Source organism: Diadema antillarum, unplaced genomic scaffold (genome assembly GCF_040938485.1).
Source record: "Diadema antillarum isolate AM-2024a unplaced genomic scaffold, OU_Dant_1.0 scf00000167, whole genome shotgun sequence".
Lineage (NCBI taxonomy): Eukaryota > Metazoa > Echinodermata > Echinoidea > Diadematoida > Diadematidae > Diadema > Diadema antillarum.
This window is the reverse complement of record NW_027271056.1, coordinates 1,858,519-1,882,224: the sequence shown is the minus strand read 5'-3', so window position 1 is coordinate 1,882,224 and position 23,706 is coordinate 1,858,519. Positions and strand designations below refer to the sequence as shown.

At 38.8% G+C, this 23,706-nt stretch overlaps 1 protein-coding gene across 1 annotated transcript in view; it reads right to left on the bottom strand.

Annotated features, from left to right (window-relative positions):
- LOC139722535 (uncharacterized) overlaps window positions 1–23,706 on the bottom strand; it is a 99,327-nt gene that overhangs the window by 17,097 nt on the left and 58,524 nt on the right. The window contains exon 4 of the mRNA XM_071633823.1: window positions 3,649–3,730. Coding sequence (XP_071489924.1) covers window positions 3,649–3,730 — 82 coding nt within the window. The remainder of the gene's footprint in view (window positions 1–3,648; window positions 3,731–23,706) is intronic.

The window sequence follows — 23,706 nt, the reverse complement described above, 5'->3', positions numbered from 1 at the left end:
ATAATTACCCTAACAAAAAGTCAAACACACACAGACACACACACACACACACAATGATTGTTTTTATGAGATTGTGACATAATTTAATCATTCTAACACTTTGTCTGTTCATTTCAATCTGGGGTTTCACAGTGAATAATATGTGTGCAAGGGTAGAGTGTGCAATATAAATTCTATGTGGCTCAACATTAATTTATGGCAATGTTCAGACAGTAAAGGATAGTCAGCCGCCGAATCAATCACAGAGTGCTTGCATAGTGTCACTTCCACCATAATTGGCTAATGTCGCCTATGTACACAAATGTGTATTACGGGTATGAGGATCTGTCTACATGATTACATTATTTTGAAGAAAAAAAAAATCTACCACTGAAAGTTTTTTGACTCTTGAGAGTTCTTTTTCTTTCTTTCTTTCTTTTTTGCTACAGAGAAACTGATCTTCCTTAGATGTGAAGTATACAAAAATGGCACACTGACTCTGTCCTATTTTTTTAAATCAAGGGACTCTCCTGACTGAATCAACATTTAATACTGTAAAACCAGAATATTCGTGGCATGAAATTTTCGCAAATTGCCACTGGCATTCAATGCATAAGTGTGTAAAAATAGAAAAGAACATGTGCTTTTAAACGCAAGAATGTCTGATTTCACAATGGGTACACATAAAAATACAAACAGTACATATATATGCATTTAGTATAGCAAAATTCAGTGAACTAAAACCCTCTTTATATTTTGGCTAGCCATTGGATTGACCTAAAGAGTGATGTAAACTGGGTATGTACACTGGAATATATGCTAGCTCCTGATCCTCATCAAAACGAAGAGAACTTAATTTTTTTTTCTACATTTTGTCTCATTTTCCACTCATTTTGGATTTTCTACTAATTAGGATCTCATTTTGAATATTGTCTGCATGATAACATTTTCTTCAATTACAATATTTAGAAAGACGAAATAATTTCCCAAAGTCATAGTTGCTCCCACCTTTTTGCTGCCCCTTTTGCATTTAAGGGAACTGTTCCATTTCGAAACCTTGCTTTAACAATTTACCCAGGGTTGCACACACAAAGGGTCTGATATAATAATGCTGATCCTGCATCACATCCTACAATCATATCAATGCTCCTAAGTTTTGCACTACTTGGGTTACACCTGCTCTCTGTACATACTCTCTTTATCACACACACACACACACACACACACACACACACACACACACACACACACACACACACACCCTGGACAACACATTCTGAAAGCTGGCTGTTTAATTCAGTTAGCATTTGGAAATCCATTAGCACTCGTGTCTTGATTCCCTATGACCTTTATCTTGGCTTCGCCATTCCTGCGTCCAAGAGCCACCAGATCCACCGCCGCCTGATCGGCTGTTAATTGGTGCCGATTGCATCAACCCCGGCCGTAATTTCAATACGGTAATACCGGCATGCTGTGGGGAAGATGACGTAAGATGCGTAAATACCATCCCAATCTCTTGTTAGTGGCCCACGGACATTCATAGAATATGATGGCTCAGAAGCTATGAGTGCCTTGAAGTTGCAACTAGATACTGTCAGTTGCTGTGATTTTCACTGTTTGGGCTGTGAATTTGTCATCATAACTTTGTAGATCAAAGCTTTGTGATCTTTTCTTATGACAGCACTACACGATCACCTTCGACGTGCTACTTGGCTAAGCTCCAGCTGATTTTGAGGGCTTTTCACACGATCTGAATGCTGAACTGAGATATCTGTCACTAAACAAAGTTATGATATTATTCAAAACAATCTAAGTGCTTTAACAGCCTAGCTCTACTTCAATGCAATTATATCAGACGCAAAGTATACTATATATCGTGCTGTACACATTACATACAAGTCTGTCACACATGTATATATGTATGCAATTGTCTTTCCATTTACGCATAGATGTTTAATATTCTACAAACACGAGGTGTTAAAAACACTATGTTTACACTGAACACACTTCTACTGAAGTGACACAGTGTCCTGCACATTACAGGAACAGTGATCATGTCTGCATACCTCTTTTGTTATTTGGAATACAGTGTTCTCTGTTGATATGCACCTCCTTAACATCAGAAAAAAATATACTCAAGATTGTGAACACACTGCGTGAACGTAATCAGTACATTCACTATAATCAGTCCCTTGCCATCCATCTAACACACCAAGAAATCCAACCTTTTCCCATCATTCTCTCTCTCTCCCCCGTTCTTCTTCATCTCGCACCAAATTTGTGGACATAGCAGCTGGTTGCTAGGCAACGGGCAATTTCTCATTTATGTACCAATTGTGGGCGATCTGGGGCAGGCGCGCCATTGGAGATACGTGGGCCGTGAGGATATGATGCAGCCAGGATACCAGGGTGGGCTGTTGTCGTTGTGTCTGTCAAAGCCGGAGCATGACACACATCTCGCACAAATCTAGGACCACTTTTGAGAGGAGAAGATAATTTCCTCGATGGGAGGACAGGATCTCTTCTATGGCCATCGATGGTGCCGATAGTCAGAGAATGAGCATGGTATCTTGACGAATCACCTGACACTGTATTGTCAGCTCAAGTGATGATGACAACATTTAAAATTGCTTCAGATGAAATGTCTCATATTTTTTTTTGCAACAGCAAAGAACAGCAAAGCATAATCTTGGTCTCATCAAGACAGCAAGCCTTACATATGAATACACTGAAGGATTGTACACAAATTCACAAATTCTGATTTTAGCATCTGACTTCATGAAAACAAAACCACAACCTGAACAAAAATCCATAATTGCAGTCAACAGCATCTGATTTTAACTGTGTTCAGCAAGACAGAACAAAACTGCAGCTTTACCAGTTCCCAGTAAATTCAGCCACTTGATTAAAAAATTTCTGTCATCCAACCACCAGTTGACATAAGCCGTATCACATACTCTTTGATAGAAAGCCAAACATTTACTATAATCTCTCTTATTTCTAAATTGGGCATATATCATGTCATTCTGGATCAAATGTTATTTAAAGTTAAAAGGGGAAATATGTTGTAAGATGAAGAAACATGTTTTGAATCCTCTTCTAAGGGGCTATTTTGATCTATAAACACAGTCATATTTTAGTTAAATATTTCAGATGTTTCTGGAAAGACGTAAGTTTTCTTTGATTGTATTTCATACCCCAACAAGCATGATGGCATAAAGGTGATCATTGTGTACTGTTTGGTTCTTTGTATCCTACAAATGAATCTGTGTAAGTACACACATACATACACACACACACAAAAAAAAACATAATTAGACACCACACAACCACACTGCAGTAAGTTGCCAAGACATAGGCTCCTGTGGTGTAAACTATGACACATATATTGTGAAATTGTTACAATAACCTAACCAGCCATTGGACTGTCCCTGAATGAGGGCAGTTAAAGCTACGAACAAATCATACTCAGATCAGGGATGAGTAGCTACGAACCCAGTTTCTATTAAACCAAATGGCTTTGCAGCTCTGGCATGTATCCTGACTACTCCAGTTATACATGATATTGGTGGAAGGGAAGGGAGGGGGACGGGGCCAGTGTGGAGGGAAATAAGCAGTCACATGGAATACAAACATGGCAGAAACCGATAGCCATAACAAACTTCTAACCTTTGGTATGACCCCGGACCCCTGGCTCCCCGTGGGTGCAGCTCCAGTCGTTGACTTCTCACAGATTCCTACTGGCTGTAACCTGCAGAGGAGTTAACAGGAAGTCATGAAAGAAATTACACAAGAAACTCCATATTCCACTAATACGGTGTACATGTTTGCGTTCAAGATTAGCCTTAACTGTACTGTCAAACACTGTCTTCTTCAACGTAAGACTCATTCACAAATGTAATTCAAACAAAAGGGACAGTACTTGCAGATGCTCCTAATTATGAACTATTGGTCATGACTACGTTTCAAAGATAAGGAGAGAGAAAATTTTGGATTAATACAGTACAGACCACAAAAGTTACTTGTAAGACAGATTCATGAGTGGTTAAGTGATTGAGAACTGTAGCAATAGTATTTGATTTCTTTTAGAAACACTGTTAGGCATTTCTCACTTCTTCCACAAAACATATGATGTACACATTTTATATCATAGTAAGATATGAACAGAGCAAAGGATAATACGATATGGCTGTCGCTCCAATACTCTGGACATCAACATAACTAGACAAGGCCTGGAACACAATGTTATTGACCTAGATGCATAGTAAATGAGATTTGGTCTGAACAATGCTGCTACACGTAACGACAGAAACATCTGGGGATCACCAGACGATTTAATTCAATGAGTCTCAAGTTAGGATTCCCATACAACAACATCTATTTGAGCAAGAGTGTATGTGTGTGTGTATGCACGTGTGTACATGTATGTGTGTGTCTCTTTATCTCTGTCTATCTGTCTGTCTGTCTCTGTCTGTTTCTCTCTATATATACTACTAAAATATTCAACAAAAGGCTATGAAGAGGCATATGGAGACAAACAATGTCTTGACAGTCGTCAAGTACATCCTACACAATGTTTTCCTGACACGCTAAATATACCACTCCAGCAGAATATATGAATGATCAACTTCTGCTGTTCTACGCTTTCAGACAGACATGTGAAAAAAAAAAATGATAATGCCATATTGAAGAGAGAGTAGGTAGGTGGGAAGACAAGTTAAAGGCACGCCTACACACACTGGTCACATAGTAATTGAGACTTCCCACATTTCTTTAGGGGCTGCCTCGCTCGCATGCAAATGAGCCAGCGTGGCCACCACAACCTGTACTTTGCACTGACATTACTTTTTCTCACCGCCACTGACCTTTTGTGAAGCAAAAGGCATCCAACCAGCGGGCTGGTGGGCGTTTCCGAGAAGCGGGTGTTTGTACGGACGGAGATTAAACAGTTGACAAATTAGCGGGGAAAGTCATCACGACAAGATGAAGGCGTATTTCATGACTTGAAGGGCAAGTGTTTGCAAATCTGAGACAATGGCACCACATGCACATGTTTGTGTCTGGCAAAGTCTTGTAGCCGTGCCATTCAACTCTAGCAGATACTAACTCTTGTTTTGTGGATTAAAATCATGCTTGCTATTCTCATCTACTGACAGCGGTTGAGCTAAATTCATCTTTAATATCTACAATAGATGCCATCTTCATCAAGATTTGTTTCAGAGTGCAATGTCTGAAATAAAGATAGTCATTACATTATACTTTCTTAATTTTGAGTGATCGTGATAAAGATATCTTTTGTGGCTGTTGTCACATAAATATTTAGCAACAACCGAAAGTTGAAATAGTGTGATATATCTGTTCACGATCATCAGCATTGCCATTCCGTTATGTCATCCTGATTATAAATTCCAGAAAGGTACAGCCTTTGTCATGAATATTTTCCAGCTTCAACTAGTAGAGAGTCAGTGTGAATTAGGAGTTAACGTCAGAGGAATTATCATCAGTTGGAATTACACTGCTACAGACTCCAAGCCGCTAGCTATGTGGTCTTGACTTGCATTGTACGAAACTGAATGTATTCTGAACCTGACTGAAAAATGACTGACATATATTGTTTGGGAATGTCAGCTTCCATTGATAAGCACTTCAGCTTCTCCAGAAACATCTATCATTATTTCATTGCTGTTTTAAGGGCCGGGACAATGTTGATAGATATTTGTACATTGTATGACTTCCTAAATGGGGGGAAAAAAAACAACCACAAACAAACAAAATCCTCTACAAGTGCTTCCACATGTATGTGCGTGAATCACTTTATGAAATAATTTTAAATGTATTTGCCATGCTTTCATCATCTTTGTTGTGTATTTCTGACCATGTACCTATGCATCATAGGACCATTTTCAAATGTATGTAAACACAAACTGATTAGTCAACTGTATGCAATAATATTTTTAGCTTTAAAAGTATACACACAGTGTCACCTGAAAATCATTGCTTATCTCCTTATGTATGGTTATACACACAATAGCATTAATATAGTATGCATTGGCAATAACATACCAATGGTGTGTACTGCCCTGCACGGTGTGGAAAAAACCTTAATATTCATAGGTGCTTTTACACCCTTGTTCTCACACACTCCCTTGTGATATAACTGCAGCTAAAGGTTACCAGTGTGTTAACGATGGGCCTGCTTGACATAGTGTGTACACAAACCACAATACCTCTCATACCCAAGTATAAACACATTCCCCACCTATGATAACTCTGCCTGTGGTTACAGGAGTGTTGCGCAATGACATGTAGGGGGAATCTCAATGCTCCGTGCTGTATGGGCTGCCATGTAAACATGCATCCATCTATGACATGCCAGTGGTCTGTATTGAGCCCAGACAAGGACGAGCCCTACTCTCTTTAGTATAAACACACTCCATGTATGATAACATGCCTGGACTGAATCATGTGTAGGTGGATGGGAGAGAGTGACTGCTAAGTGCTGTTGTCACACATTTTGCCTTCCATACTAAATTCACACCTAAAGGGCTCACTGTGTAAACAAAAGCACACTAATGCACAGGCATAGTTGTGGTATCCGGGAATAGCTAAGTGTTGCACAAAGAGATCCTATAGATGGTACATTGTAATCATGTAATGCCAAGTACTGCACTAGCTGTACTCTTATCACCTTTTGGTAAAGTAGATACAGGATTTTACAAATGTGCATTAATGATAATGATGGTAACAAGATCATCACTGTCATCCCCATCATCATCATCATCATCATCATCATCAACATCATCATCATCATCATTATCATCATCATCATCTTCATCATCATCATCATCATCATCATATTCATCATCATCATCATCGTCATCTTCTTCCTCTTCATTATGACTATGAATATCATCACTATTGTAGTTATCATTTTAATTATTATAACTATGAATGTAAATATCATCATGACTATAATCATCAATATTACACATCTTCATCATCACTACAATCACACATTGCCCTAAATGAGTTATGGGTTGATATTACTAATGATGAGAATTTCAAAGATACATTGAGTGTGCAATGTGATTAATATTGGCGTACAAGGGTTTGAATTCTGGACAAAGTAAACTGAATATATAGAAAGAGGAACATAGACTATTATAAAGAGGCTAGAAATCTGATAGTCTTTGAACAAGACACAAGTAATGAGGACTGCTACATGGTAACAGCCAAGGTAAATTGAAATTTCACAGTCGGTACGGATTCTAGTCCACTTCCAGGACTGTATTCGTAGCATCAATGTATGCAGTGTGCCTACCACGGATGTTGAGGGCGTCTGACTTACACAAAATTACCGATCCTCTTTCGGGAGTACCAATTGGTGGAGTGTCCTGATCAGCGGTTTGGCGCGTTGTGTGGGGTGCATGCATGTTACAAGCGTGTGCTAGTGTGGGGAATGCGGACAATTAAAATCATCCAGTATCTGGACTATAAAGATTCAAGCATCCTCCTACACTGCTTCCCAGAATGCTAGTCAAAGTCTATTTGTGGGCATTCATTGGAATTGAAATAACCTGTAATGTGCCAAATTGAAATCAACTGTTTCATGACTGGTTTCATGAAAAAGAGACATGACCATTCCTGGAATTTCGATTTTTCAAAGAATGCACAAGGGATTTCAAAGATGTCTCTGTATTGCTGAGTTCCGGGTGATGGCTTCAAAAATGTATGAGTGGTAAATTTAGACACATGCACACAAAGTTAGTCTCTCATTGCACAATGTGTATTTAAATAACCATTTTTGTTTGATTGAATTTATTTTAATTTCATTTTGATTTGTTTTAAATTTGTTTAAAATTAAGTGTAATTATGAACATGATACAATATTTTGTGCATTCTGTAAATTTATTACATTCTTGACAGATGTGTATTCTTGCATGTTTTGTCATTTCTCGTCACTGACTCATTGTACTAAATGCTTATATTATTACTATGGAACCTACACCCTACAAACTTTTGGTTTTTAGTAGGTTCCGCATATTACACGTTATTCATATATCCTTACACATTTGCTTAATTCCATCTCATATTGATTGTTCTGTTAAACTTATTTTTCGAAATCAAATGGAATGCAAAAAATTTTACAACAAGGAAAAGTAGAAATTACGCGGTGCGTAATATCCGTCCCCGCCGGAAGTAGCATTTTTTAGCAAAATGTACAATATATGTAAAAAATCAAGGTCAAAGGTAAAAAAATCAAAGGTCAAAATTCTGTGTAGAAGTTTTGAAGCCCTCACCTAGTGCCATCGCATAAAGCACACGGAATCGAAAATGGGTTAGAAATAGTGAAGGAGTAGCATTTTGTAGCCAATGTACAATATAAGTAAAAAATCAAGGTCAAAGGTCAAAATTCTGTGTGGAAGTTTTGAAGCCCTCACCTAGTGCCATCACATAAAGCAAACGGAATTGAAATCGGGTTAGAAATGGCGAAGGAGTAGCATTTTGTAGCAAAATGTACAATATAGGTCAAAAATCCAGGTCAAAGGTCAAAGAAGTCAAAGGTCAAAATTCTGTGTAGAAGTTTTGAAGCCCTCACCTAGTGCCATTACATAAAGCAAATGGAATCGAAATCGGGTTAGAAATGGCGGAGTAGCATTTTGTAGCAAAATGTACAATATAGGTCAAAAATCAAGGTCAAAGGTCAAAATTCTGTGTGGAAGTTTTGAAGCCTTCACCTAGTGCCATCACATAAAGCAAACAGAATCAAAATCGGGTTAGAAATGGCGAATGAGTAGCGTTTTGTAGCAAAATGTACAATATAGGTCAAAAATCAAGGTCAAAGGTCAAAGAAGTCAACGGTCAAAATTCTGTGTACAAGTTTTGAAGCCCTCACCTAGTGCCATCACATAAAGCAAACGGAATCGAAATCGGGTTAGAAATGGCGAAGGAGTAGCATTTTGTAGCAGAATGTACAATATAGGTCAGCGGTCAAGGTCAAAGGTCACAACTGAAATTCTGTGTAGAAGTTTCAAAGCTCCCATGTAGTGCTATCATATAAAGCAAACAGAATCAAAATTGGCTCATAAATGACAGAGAAGTAGCAAATTGAAGATTTTGATCACACACGGACGCACAGACAGACAGACAGACAGACGGACACACGGACACACACACGTACGGAGCCCGTTTCATAGTCCCCTGCTCGAACTCGTTCGGCGGGGACAAAAATGTGAAATATGGAACAATGAATGACAAAAAAAAAAAATAAAATCATTCTTTGCATCTTACCTCTCCTGTTATTTTGCAAAGCTCATAGATTACAAGCAGTCTGTAGTACAAGCCCATTTTCATGTGATGTATAAATGTGTCAGATTTCAATCCCTGAGACACATTTCTGTGTATATTCTCACTCAGAGCCATTTCTTAAAATAAATGTTGCATTCTACAAAATGTTCATGGTGTGATCTGACATTAACCTTTCCCAAGATGAAATTACATTATTAGACCCATTTGGAATAAAAAAAGAAAGAGGTTAGACTTATACAGAAGTGCAACTGCTTTTAAACAGAAACATCTTCTTTGTTGTGTACATGATGCATGATTAGATCATATCATAATAAAATCATGATTAACTTGAGATGTGTGCTAATCTTGCATGAGACTCTTGTCTTTGGTGATGAGAAAGATATTCCAAATACAAAGTACCCTGACGTCTTGCCAACAAAGTCCCTGCTTGCCATTTTGTTTACATCTTCTGATACACGATACTCATGAAATACAATGCTGCATACAAATTACTGTAAAACGAGGAATGTTTGCATGCATTTTAATTTCGCGAGTGCCAAGATTCGCGAAATTAAAATACACACGAAAGTTCTTGTCTACACTATATGCATTGAATGTCAGTGGCAGTTCGCAAAAATTTTATGCCGCAAAAAAGGCCGTCGGCTCCAATTCACGAAAAATTCATGCCGCGAATATATCATGTTTTACAGTAATCCATGAACTACAGAGGGTATTTTACGCATTTCTAGTTTGGGGCCACACAATTTTGGGGACATTATTACAAAATATTATGTTTCTAGTGTTTATGTCACATTAAATACTATTTTGAAGAGGTTAGATTGAAAATTTTCATTAACAAAATTTCCTTTTGATAATTTTCATGCAACATTATAATAGCCTATGCCAAACATACCATCACTGTTATAAAAGATACAAAAAATTATAATACTTTTCAAATTTTACTTAATGGTTTTCCAAATTTTCTAACTAATTTTGTATATTGATATCTTAGGACATCAATACAGAAATATCAGGTATCTCTTTCCTCTTTATCTCTTTTCACTGCTGAGATATTTGCATGATTGTGAATCATATCAGCAATGTCAGTGTAGTCCCACACAATGACTTTCAGTGGTACTTTGTGCAAAAATGCATACTTTTGACATCACTTCTATTTGTCAAATTTCACTTTAATGACAAAATTCATTTTTCTGCTTTAGTTTGAAAATATTAAATGTGTTTGAGTGAAAACACATGGGTTTTCACTTAAAAAACATGTTCATGATAACAAAAAACAAAACAAAACACAAAATGTAGCTTACGACCAGAAAAAGGGCCCTTAGCAGTATACAGGTTAAATGATTGCAGCTTTTTAATTTCTAAAGCCTTTATCACACTGTTATGCAACGTTCCAATTGGTCAAAAGGTGAAAAGGGCATGGCACAAATTGCAAAGTCAACTTGAGGTTTGACATTCCATCATAATAGGTGCATTTTGATGTCATATAATTTATACCTCAGCAGCATATTTCACATAATTGACATACACTTAACGCCAATCTCTTCACAAAAATCGTAGAAAGAGCCCTCGAATCTTCACCCGGAGAAGTTTCATACATCCATTGAGCAAATATTCCAGGTCAGCAATATCGCTAGAGAGCTCTCCCAGCTATTCATTCACACTCATTTCATCATCAATGCACCCTCTAATATTAACCATCTTGTTGAGCTACTTCTTCACGCACATTTTATCATCAATGCACCTCCAGCATTCACAGTCTTGTAGAGTTCAAATTGAATCTATGAAAATAAGAGGACAAATGAAATGGGAATCAAACAACAATCTGGGAGTCAATTCAAAGTTGGGCGTTACATAAAACCATTGAACAACAAGCAAGAGATCTCAGTCTTTTTGAATGGGAGGAAAATAGACGAAAACATCTCAGTAGTGAATGAACAGGAATTTATGATGACCTTCAAAACATCGCCAATAATCAATGAGCACTTAGAAGTTTTTTTTCCTATATCTTTTCCCCCCCTAAATCTATATCTCTTGTACTTTCTGAATCTTGCCATTGAAACATCACTATTGTTGTTCATATACACTATATCTACATTTTCTACATTGTTTTTTTTTGTGTGTGTGTCATGTACCACATTTTTAAAAGTATATTTGTGAGTGATGCTTTGGCACATTGCATACTTTAGGTTCAGAAGCTGTAGTTAAGTTGAACACACTCCTGCATGCACCTGAAATGACAATACCATTGTTTTTTTTTTACATAAAAAGTTTAGAAAAGAGAACATGTTAATTTTTGAGCCAAAATCTAGAAAAAAAAATGTACAAAAGGACCATTATCACGATAAAACAATGAAATAATCAATAATGATGGCTCTATGTCCCCTTAATCCAAGTTAATGGAATTAAAGTGGTCTACTTCTTGCTCCCTTTTGGAAAAACTATGACTTCAAGAAATACTCCTGGGACTCATCATGACACAGGACACATCACCATTAACAAGGTTTCCCTCAGAACTATGGGAAGGGGGAGGGGGAAAAGGAATACCAAGGACATTAGGCTTTCTTTAATTTGGTAGCACAAAGCAGGCAGGTAGGCGCAGTAAATCGTGGACGCATTCAGGTACCCATTGAAAATGTCAAGGGCACTGAGCTATTACTAGTGCAAACGTCATCGACCAGAAGTAAAGGGCACAGGCATTGTGCGGTGCCACACAGTGGATGGTTTTTAGGCCGTCCCATTGGGATGAGGGGAGAGAAATAGAGGGAGAAGGATGGGGTGGGGAGAAACACGGAGTGAGAAGGCTGGATAGGATGGTAGAGCAGTATTTAAAACCCTGGTAGCAACATTGAGATGGGTGTAAAAAAAAAAAAGAGAAAATGCACGCCTCCTCAGTTTTGTTTTTTATTCTTTACTTTTTTAAGGCACCTCCTGCGCCAAGTTCTCCTTCAGTCTTTAGACATAAAATGTCAGGGAAACAAAAAACAAATAAACAAGCAAAAATATGCACAATAACAAAAATCTAAATGTATAACTGCATGCACAATCATCTTCCCCTGTAACATTGTTTGCTGAATTCCAACAAGTTTACAGCATAGGTCCATGTTAACTATATTGTATTATGAGCATTGTAGGCCTACACCACCATATTGGTAAAATTTGATTTGAATAAGACACAAATAGGCACAAATATCTAATGAGAACTATATATTGGCTTTTAATTGAAAGTATCCATTATGCCATATTGGCAAAAGCCATGATAAATTTTGCACCTTAAAAGAAAAATGAAATTAGAGTAAAACTGTAAGAGCATGCCATTGAAATGTCATTCCCTCTTGAATCAAAATCGTAAAAAGTTTACTTTGTGAACCACAATGAAAATAAAGAGGAGGAAGAGAGAATCACTATTTGCAAAGTCTGTCAATGACAAGCAAAAAAATTGATTCATGCCACGCTGGTAGTAACCATCTTTTGTTGCAAAGTCTGAGGACGACGTGCTTGCCTGCCAAACTGGAATCATTGGTAACAGAGCACAATTATTCATTCTCCTTTCTTTTGTTTTTTTGCCATCAAGTGGCTGAAAACACCTGCTTCTCATAAAAATTAGAAAGAGAAAGGGGGGGGGGGTGGAGGAAGAGAGAGAGAAAACAACAACAACAACCATCAGCACTTAGATATCTAATCACAGACCCTAAAGGTCAGCTATGCAGGTTTCGACATTTTCTCCCTCTTTTCTCTCTTGTCACAATTTATTAAACACCCTCATTTACATGTCCCTCTCCACACAGTCTCTCTCCTTCACGGGCGGGGGGAAGAAAATGTCAATTCTTGCCTTCTTCAGTGGTCTTTTGCTTCAGCTGTGATAATCCATGCGAAAGTTCTCGTGGGCGAATTTTCATACAGTGACATTCAAGAGGGTATTTCAATAACACCCGAGAAGGGGTTGGGGGGAAAGGAGCAGAAGAAATTGTGTGTGGCCTTAAAAATCACACAGATTAAACATGCGGAAAAGAATATAAGAAACAAAAGCGAATGGAAAAGATAAAGGAAGAAAAGCTGAACTCAGTATTAGCAGCTGATGCAATAAAGTTTATACTGGATTGAACTTATTTCAGTGTGGTGCATATGCGGCCTTCTATAGATGATTTATGAATTCAAAGGAATACAAGTTGCTGGATGTATACCTATACCATGCCTTTACAGAAAATGAAATCTATGTGGGAAGAGTGTCTGGCGCTAGCTCTAAATCTACACAGACTGAATCACAGTGATATAACACTGACAAAACCCTTTGTGGAATAAATATATCCCATTCCGTGGAAGGGGGAACTGACGAGATTACAAATATATCATGTATGGATAGACTGCCAAAGATACCCCACAAGAGCAGAGCAAAATGTGGAGGCGTGTATATGATGTTGCCTCAAACGTGCTTAGAACTCCAACAGAAAGTAGCGCGTGCAATGCAATCATGAAATATGCATAGGCAGGTAGCTGGAATCGAGAAAGAGGATCCATGTGTGGGCAGATTAAATGACAAACTTGCACTTTCTTAAAACCAGCCCTTATGTGTTTCATGTTTCCCCCGTAACACCTTTAATCTAGAACCTCTGAGGCCGTTGCTGATAATCACTCATACTTAAGAATCCTATTTCACAACTCTGGAGGACACTTTGACAGTGGGAAGAAAGAGAAGAATCTTAACCTTTCCCTCTTTAATTAGTTTTCCACAAAAACTTGCTTATCTCATAACATAAACACCATGGGGAGGAATCTTGGTATTAGCCAATCACTCAGAAAACTATCCTCTGATTCCATGAGCATCATGAAAACCATGCTCTGATGAAGCCTGACTCAGGTTACACTAGAAGGCAACATTCCTCTGCTGTAAGTTGAGGATTAAATAAAAGGAACCAGTCTTAACAAACAACACTATTCTGTTAATTAGAGACACAATCATAAGACTTCAATTTGACCCATTAGCTGGATTAGTAAACCATTCCATCTCAAGATATTGAATTTTCCAATAAACAACAACAAAAAATAATGTCAATAGTTCTCGCAAGAAGATGTACAATTTAATGAGGGCATGGATGCATCTCTCAAGAAATCGTACCAAACTGGTCAAGTGACTTTTAAATACAGTGCTGTGCAACTTTACATCATTACTCACTGAAAAATAAATAGCATAAAATAAATATATAAAACAGATAACTCACAATTTGCCCATCAGTAAGCATTGTGGCATATGACATTATGCATAAAGTGGCACCTGAAAAAAGCACAACCAAATACACTATATATTATTTTCCTGTCTTGGAGAAAGCCCAACTAACACTGCATAAAATGTGCTTCCCGAAACAGATCAGATAATCTTTCACAGTTTGCATTATGAGAGCGGCAGGGTTTGGAGCACTGTAGGTGAAGACTTTGAAGATCCCACTTCAGCATACTGGGGATGCTTCAACTTCAGCAAAATTTTCGAACAGAGAAAGCACTAGAATACAGAATCACACATCACAAGAGCTCTTGCCATAAGCAAGTTTTACCCTTCACTGGGCAAGGCTTATTTCAAACACCAACTTTGAGCAAGAAGTTAGTTCTAGTGTATGAAAAGAAAAGTTACAAGTGCCTTGTCTGATTTGGAAAAGCCATGAATCGTCTCTGGTTTGTGGTTTTGTGACCATAAACTTTATCACTGAGAAAACAACGACACACTTTTCTGTAGCCTCTCATAAAGCAGTTTTTCCATGCTAGACAAACACAATTGTACCTTCAGGGATGAAACTGCTTTCTTACATATTAATACGTGAATACAAGAAAGACCCAAATCCATCAGACAGAATTTAGAAAAAAAATAGAATAAATAACTTCCGAATGTTTTTATTTTTTCAGTTATTGGAAGGTTATGTATACATATTGAAACGTAAAACAGTCACTTGAATGATCTATATTTGCATGACTTCGTAAGGGGTCTCTAAAGATGATAGCCAAATTTGGACTTGGGTTGTTCTTATATTCAGGTATTCATATACTTGTCTGCAGGCTAACTGTGTGCTAGTGATACTGCAACATGAAACGTAAGAAGGTGCATCATTAATCCACTGCTTACAGGATCCGGATGTGCCATGTATTAAAGGACAAGTTCATCTTCATATACCTATGGATGGAGAGAATGCAGCAATATTATAGTAGAACACATCAGCAAAGGTTTGAGGAAAACTGAACAATCCGTTCAAAAGATATGAATTTTTGAAGTTTCAATGCCGCCATCGCGGGGATGAGAAGACTACTAGTTCTACTACAGCTAGTGATATCATGTGTCACTAGTGAATATGGAATTCAGCAAGGCAAAAACATCAAATAGTTTATAAAACCGATAAAAATTAAAACCTCACTCTCCAAACACATAGACCAAGGAATTCATTTAGATCAATAGCTAAAATACCGAGCAAGGACAATTTGATTCAATTGTGCAATTGGAAATGGTGACGAGGTGTTTAGTCAACTAAAATATAATCTTTATGTCAGGTATTCTTTACTTATGCTGGGTACCCACTGTTCAGCGATCCGCTATTAAAACACGCCATGATTGACCATTAGAAGCTGGTCATAGAATATTTGTGTATCAATTGTGCCACTTTGAAATCGCGGTCTTACTCATGGTGATCTTGAAAGATCTAATCAGATCTTGAGATCAGTCCTGGCAATCACATTGATCATAGACAATTCTTTTGTTTTTAATTTGGGCTACTACATTTTTTTTTTTTTTGGGGGGGGGGAGGGGAAGGGGAAGGGGGGCCACCAGAATTCAGATTTAACTCTTTATGTGCCATGGTGTAAACCCCTTGTATGCCACATTATTCTGAGAGTACAAAGTAGCCATGTTTTGAGAAAACATTTTGTTTTTCAAATCTATGTAGCTTTTCCAAATTTTTGTTACAGTACCCTAGACATGTAAGGTGCAAAGTTGGAGAGAAAATGCCACGCTTTGTTTTTGATATAAATTGTATGACAAATCTGTGATTGCTTTGACCAACAGCTACATTATTGTAGAGGCATGACTTTTGCACAGAAAACAGTGACAGAAACTTAGAATTTACTCGCATATCCAGGACGCAACACCCCTTTGATAGTCAATCACCACATTAGATGCAAGCTACATGTGACAGGAATGGAATCGCGATAAACACTTTCGTATTGTACTGTGGCATTCGGCGATTTATCGATTGGTTTGGGCAGGTTTGCACATTTGAGCAGAATGTGCGAAGTTGGCACGCCGTCGACTGAGTCAGGCGTGCGAACGTGGCACATAAAGAGTTAAAGACATTAGCGGACCTTGCAGGCCACCGGAGAAAAACGTTACTGTCGAGCCCTGGACACGAATACGAAACTGATTCTATTGTTAGGGTAATCTCACAGCATCCCGGTTTAACTTGATTGCCTATTAATACCAGTCAGCCTCTGGCTGTAACTAAATAATATTATTGATCATATGCTTTAAATAAAATCTGACACTGGCTGACAACTCAATGAGCACAAGATAAGGCTGAAATATGGGCAAACCAAAATATCACGTTAATTCTCAAACCCCGCCCACAGTGACAAACTGTCATATTGGAGATGGCACCTTAAAAACTACTTAGTAGTACGCGTCTGCAAATATTTCATAATTAATATTAAATGATGAACACCAAAAACCACCAAATGTACTTCTCTGTGTCCCTACTGTCAGTATTAAGACACGAGATTAGCACCCACAGTCAATCATGCATACATTCTATAAGCAATGTGTGCACAGCATAACTGCCGCACCAAAGCTTGCTGTTTTACACAGTGCATTGTTTTCCCACACACACCACTGTCTGGAATGACTTTCACTCACTCGCCTCTAATTCTAAAACCTGCATTGATATTCCACAGCAAGAAAAGAAGAAGAAGAAAGAGGAGGAGGAGGAGGAGTAGGAGGAAGAGAAGAAAAAGGAGGTAGAATTACATTACCTCCCTTGCAAGAGATCCCTGACCCTGTACACATGATACATATACAAAATACATTCCACTAGGAGGTATAGACAGTACCTCTGATAATGTATGAATTCACTGTTTGAGAGTGGCACCGTATAGTAATACTGTGATGCAACCTCACCTTTGCTTTCTACTATACCACATACAGTGCCTGGAATCCTGACATTATGCCCATACCATTTTCTTTCTTTTAAGTACACAGAACCTCCAAGTGTTGCCAGTTCATCTCCTGCGTAAATATTATACCCTAGTAGATTGTTGTTATTTTTTTTTTTAAAAACCTGCACCGGATGCAGAGCGTTTCATCCCAGCCCATCATATGGTATGACACTCTCGCCTCACTGCAAATCTGCTCATACTGCAAATCATGGCTGGGGGTAGTAGATAGACGCAAGGTATGCTGGCTAGCTCATGATTGTGATAACTAGGGCAAGAGCCGTGCTCTGCTATAGCCATTGTATACACTAGCACATGGGTGTACCATAGCTAAGAGGGAGGGAGGAATAGAGAGAGAGGGGGGGGGGGGGGGAGAAATGAGAGAGATGAAGGGATAAAGAGACACTGTAGGTGAACAGGTAAGATAGAGAGAAGGTAAGAAAGGAGAGAAAGATCTAGGATACTGCAGGTGAACAGTCAAAGAGGTAGGAATAGCAGAAGGAGCTGAAAGAACAAATCCAATCATCCCCAATCAGCAATTGTAATTCCGTGTAATAACAGGAAGACTTAGCACATAACACTTTCCTTCGTTTGAGCATTAAAAGATCCGCACCAATGAAATTAGAAAAAGATCAAACTAAGTGAAAGGCAGGCAGCTACAATGTGTATTACCATCAAGCATGCAGATAACAAATGACATAATTACAAATGTACATGTAGCTGAAGATTATAGAATAACCTGCTAAAAGAATAGAATCAGGCTCTCACTAAAGTTCACCTGAACACCCCCTCCCTCTCACTGGGTGAGAGGGGGGGGGGTTGAGGGATATAAGAGGAACAAGAGCTTGTAATGTAAAGGAAGTGTTCATAACATGCACAAAGAAAATGGACGCAGACAGACAGACAGATACAGACACAGACACAGACACACACACACACACACACATGCAACTGTAGACATATATACAAACATACATACATACGTACATACACACACAAACACAAATGCACACAGGCATGCATTAATTGTAAAAGATGCACAGACATGTCACCGTGATGACGGGAGACAGAGATCAGGTCTAACCGTATTTTCCCGTCCCTTCACAGCAACATTGAGGGGAAAACGATTTGACACAACATTATTCAGCGTGCGCTCTCCCGTCATCCCACCAGCTTTCGTCTCTTTCCTGTATCTCCACTGCCTTGCATATTGAATGATAATGTGATGATACACCGCATGCTTTTGGGGACTGTACACAAAACAAATGGGTGTTCAGTCACTTTCGGTAATACATGTTGTTCTGCCACTGTATCAGAACAGTCAGTCATCTGCGGAAAACCCCTTCCAATGAATCCTTATCAGCACCTTGGGGCCCCCTGTAATGAATTAATGACTACGTATGCACCTATGTTGAGAATTAAACACTTGCGGGAATAGGTCCTGACGCAGATGTACTGTAATGGAAAATTGATCCAATTAAAACAAATCTTTGAAATGCTTCCTGTAAAAAAACTACAGAATCAAGATTCACAGATGAATTAAAAAACAACAACAAGGAAACAGAATGAAATTCTAGAAACGATGTACGGAGAATATTATATTAGGAGAAACATGATTTACAATAAATCATCCAGAGTGTGCCGAACATCCTAAGGTAATGCAAGTGTGTATGTACGTGTGTGTGTATTGTGTATGCATGTATACATGTGTGTGTTGCATCAAAATAGATTGTCGCTGCATCAAAATAGATTGTCGCTGCCCCAAATACTCGAGCAGCATGCACTTTTGCTTGGTATTTGGCGACAACGATATTGGTGAATACAAAATGATACAAACAGAAATAACCGAAACAAAGCAAATTTGTATCCAAATCATGAAAAATAAACCATCCGATGTACCAGTCGAGGATATCTAATCATTTGCAACATATCATATCCTAAGGAGGGAACACATTGTGAAAAGTGCACTTAATGACTTGAGATTATCACATCATATCATATTACATAATCATATCTCATCCCTCTTGTTTATTGCAATGTCGAGAACAAAGGATGCCGACCAGAATAAACAGCATGTCATCAAAATTTGAAACAAATGTCAGACATGTTTTCACACTGTATCTGCACACGTCTTATAGCGTATTCCTTCCTATCCTTCACACTCACATGATATCAATAATCATGCATAGCACCCAGTAACGCAGTTTTCTTCTGATAAAATATTACTCAATACACACACAAAGACTATCCCACTAAATGCTTTCTTTTGTTGAATTCTCATGTGAAATTTGTTTGATTTGTAAGAAGTATCAGCTCTATGTGTATGCTTTCACGCAAATAATAATGTCAACTGTGCATTATTTATGCAATCTAACTAGATGTACTTCAGATATAATCCTTGGTCATTTGGGTATGGCAACAGTTTCATGACCAGTAGAATACACATAAAACACACACACTTACACACACACACACACACACACACACACACACACACACACACACACACACACACACACACACACACACGCATGCGTTTCTCTATTAATGAAGACATTTATCACAATTTCTGCAGGATAGGTCACTCTAGACTGACCATGCCAATGGCTTCACCTTACAATAGGTGAACAATCTATGTTACAGGCACGCACACTTAGCAAACACACACACAAATACAAAAACTCACACATACTCTAATATTCAAACACACACACTGTACACACATAGATAGATACATAAACATGCACACACACACACACACATGATACAATAAAGTATATTTATATGTATGTATAATACACATAATATATGAGTGAGCAAATCAAAGGGTTATATCTAATGATGTTCACCTTACAAATAAGATGTTGATATAATCTCACCCTTATACAAAGTATACATGTGTCTGCATACCACAGTCAGCAATAAATCATCAAGCACTGGACCCTGTCAATGTATCCATGTAAACGGTTTCTACAACAAGACAAAGTGCAGGCATCGAATCACATTTGCTCTATCAATACGGAATGAGGTACATGCCTGGCGCTCTATGGGCATAGAGTCACGACTAGTCTAGACATCGCTGATAACAGGATCAATATTACTCCACACAGACTCGATGTGTCGGCGTGTACGGTGGTTACACTTGTCGTCGCTTTGTGACCAGATTTGAACTGGGCGATTGCCCTGCTCATCGTGAGACCTGCTGCTTGACGGGTCTTCGAAGAGATTTAACCTACTTTGCTCCGCGCAGCTGACTAATTCCGAGCCATTCTCGACCAGAAAGGAGCGTTACCGGCTAGCTGCAAATGCGCATCATCAAGCCAGACACAGATTTCTGTGAGGAATATGCCAGTCTTACATGCAGGCTGCATGCATCTCATCTCATCTAATAGCTGTCAATGAATAACCACAACTGCTCTGGCAGTGGAGTTAACCTTGTGCATTAAACTGTTCTAGGACACGTACGCATTACATATTACATGGGTACCAACCTTTGTAATGTCTATGACTTTGAGGTAACCGACATTGCTTTGCAACATTACAAACACTGATACAAAATTATACACTGTCTTTCCCCATAACCTTACAATAAATAAATATCTATTTACACTCCTACCCATACAGTATGATCCCCTTAGCTATTGCTCCATCCCTCCACACATTTATACAGTCATGAAAAACAAGACATACAAACACACGCAAACACACATACACCTACACACATGGCAAAATTGCAAAATGTTATGCCCCATGATGTCTATTTGCCCATGGTATGTGACAGGTTTATGGCAACAATGAAAGTCATCATGCTTTCTTGATAGCTTGGGAATTAGTTGCCTCCCTTCCCGCTCCCTTCTCTCTCTCCATCACAATTAGATTTCAGGTCTCTCTCTCTCCATCTCTTCCTCCCCCTCCCCCCCCCCCCCTCCCTCTCTTGCTGTATCTCTCGTTCTCTCTCTCCTCTCACTTGCATCTATACACACACGTCTGGCCGGAGCTCCAAGCATCCAGTACAGACTAATAAACATTAGCAATCAAAGGGCCAATTCACTGCAACAGCACCCAGCCATATCCTCACACACACTCCAGAGAATGGGAGAGATATTTGAAGTGAGGGAGGGGGGTGGGGGGAGGTAATAAGAGAGCGGTGAGGCAAGCTCTGAGAAGAAGAGCTTGGAGGAGAAAGGTGTACGAGATAGGCAGGGAGACACAATGATGGCAAGAACAAGATAAAGTAGAAAGGGAAAGAGGGAAGGAAGGAATCTTCCATCTTTTTCTAAATGGTTGTTGAATTTGCTGTACTATTTTTATTTCATTTGTTGCAACAAAATATGGAATGGGTGTTGCATTTGTTACCTTAGCTAATTTCTATGTTCAAGTGCAAAAATGTCGTTTGAAGAATCATCTATGTTAGTTTGTCCAATAATATCAAATTGAATTGTTTTTGGTATTATTTGAATGGAAGTGAATAAATATTTGAAAAAAAAATAAGGAGTAAACATGTGTGTATGAGAGAGAGAGAGTGGATGTGCATGTGATAAATATATAATGGTATATAATGTGAATATGAGGAAAAGGGGGAGGGGAGAGGGAGAAAAGGGAAAGAGAGGACAGAGCCTTGAGAAAGAGAAGCTACCCCGGCCTCAAACATTTTACATGTATGTTTGCTGCGCCAGTTCACAGCTTAAAAGCAAAGAGGGGAATCCCTGCTGAAAATTATTGATGCGGTTTTCCCAAATTTTGCAATTAGGAGAATGAATGGGATTACCTGGTGCACTGGCTCACTGCAGTGTAAATGCCGACAAGTGTGGGGACTGGGAGGCATGGCCAACCATTCCTAGCTGGTATTGATTTTTCCTACTTTCGAGACCGTGTCACAAATCAATTTTTCTTCAGGCAAAATAAGTCAGAGTCACATCAAATTAAGAATAGAGAAACCCAGAACAAAACAGAAATCCCTGTAAATCTCTCCTTCAATTGGCTGCCAATTGGTGATTTCTATCAATAAATTGTAAGTTTGCTCTGTCTTTTTCTTTTTCTTTATCACAACCACTGCATACAATGTGAAAAGGTGTGTGAAAAGGGGTGATATACTATACTGGATTGCAATAAGAGAACATTGGGAACCTCAAGCTCAAGTCACACAGGATCTGGGGAAATGACCACACCCTAACAGAATAGGTGATTTAATCATATTCACTGTGGTTTAATTGCTGAAAACATAATGTATAAACATGGTGCATATCAACGTGCAATTAAGAATACATGAGCCAGGAATGTACCTGATCACACCCTCACCCAATACCAGATAGCTAGCATCAGCTTGCACCTTTCTAATACACATATGCAATTTTAAATCCTATACAAAATAATGTCACATGCATTTCCTACACTCTCTTTCAATGACGGTAGATTCAAACTAATTACCATCAGCCAAAAAATTGGATGAAAATGGCAAAATAACAAAGAAATTCCTCTTTAAATCTACTGTTAGCAACAGATGTATGGCATTTGCGCTCTGAGAGCATATACCTTAGACTATGGTCGTGTGGTCACATAATTAATGTCCAATTCCATCCAGTCTGAATCTGTACAGCAAATGAATGCGAACACTTTTGATCTAGACAATTAAAAAAAAAAAGCAAGAGACGAAAAAAACAGAGACAAATCCTCAGACAATGAGCATTTTCAGCGACCGACAAGAGTTCCTTGACCTTTGAATAAGTATTTGGGTGGTCCATGAAAGACAACATACTGAATGAGAACAAGCAGTATGCTGGTCTTTGCTAGGCCTTGTTGATTCAACCTGTTTGTGGTGGTGATGGAAGGGTGGCTTTGTGTGTGGGTGGGTGGGGGGGGGGGGGGGTTGTGGGTATGGGATGGAGGGATGAGTATGGGGTGGAAGGATGAGTATGGGGTAGGGGGATGAGTATGGGGTAGGGGGATGGGTATGGGATAGGGGGATGAGTATGGGGTAGGGGGATGGGTATGGGGTAGGGGTGTGGGTATGGGAGGAGAGGAAATAGTGCAGGGATAATGACTGTGGTGAGACATGAAGAATCACTTTCATATCTACCATAGATGCCTGCTAGCCTGACAGGCAGCAGGCAGGGCCGATCCCCAGGGGCACTGCACACCACCTACACACATCCCCACTGCTATGAAATCAATCTGCCCACACACTCTGTTGCAGTCTTTAACTGTCCTTCATAACAAACAAGCCTTGATGATGCAATGCTG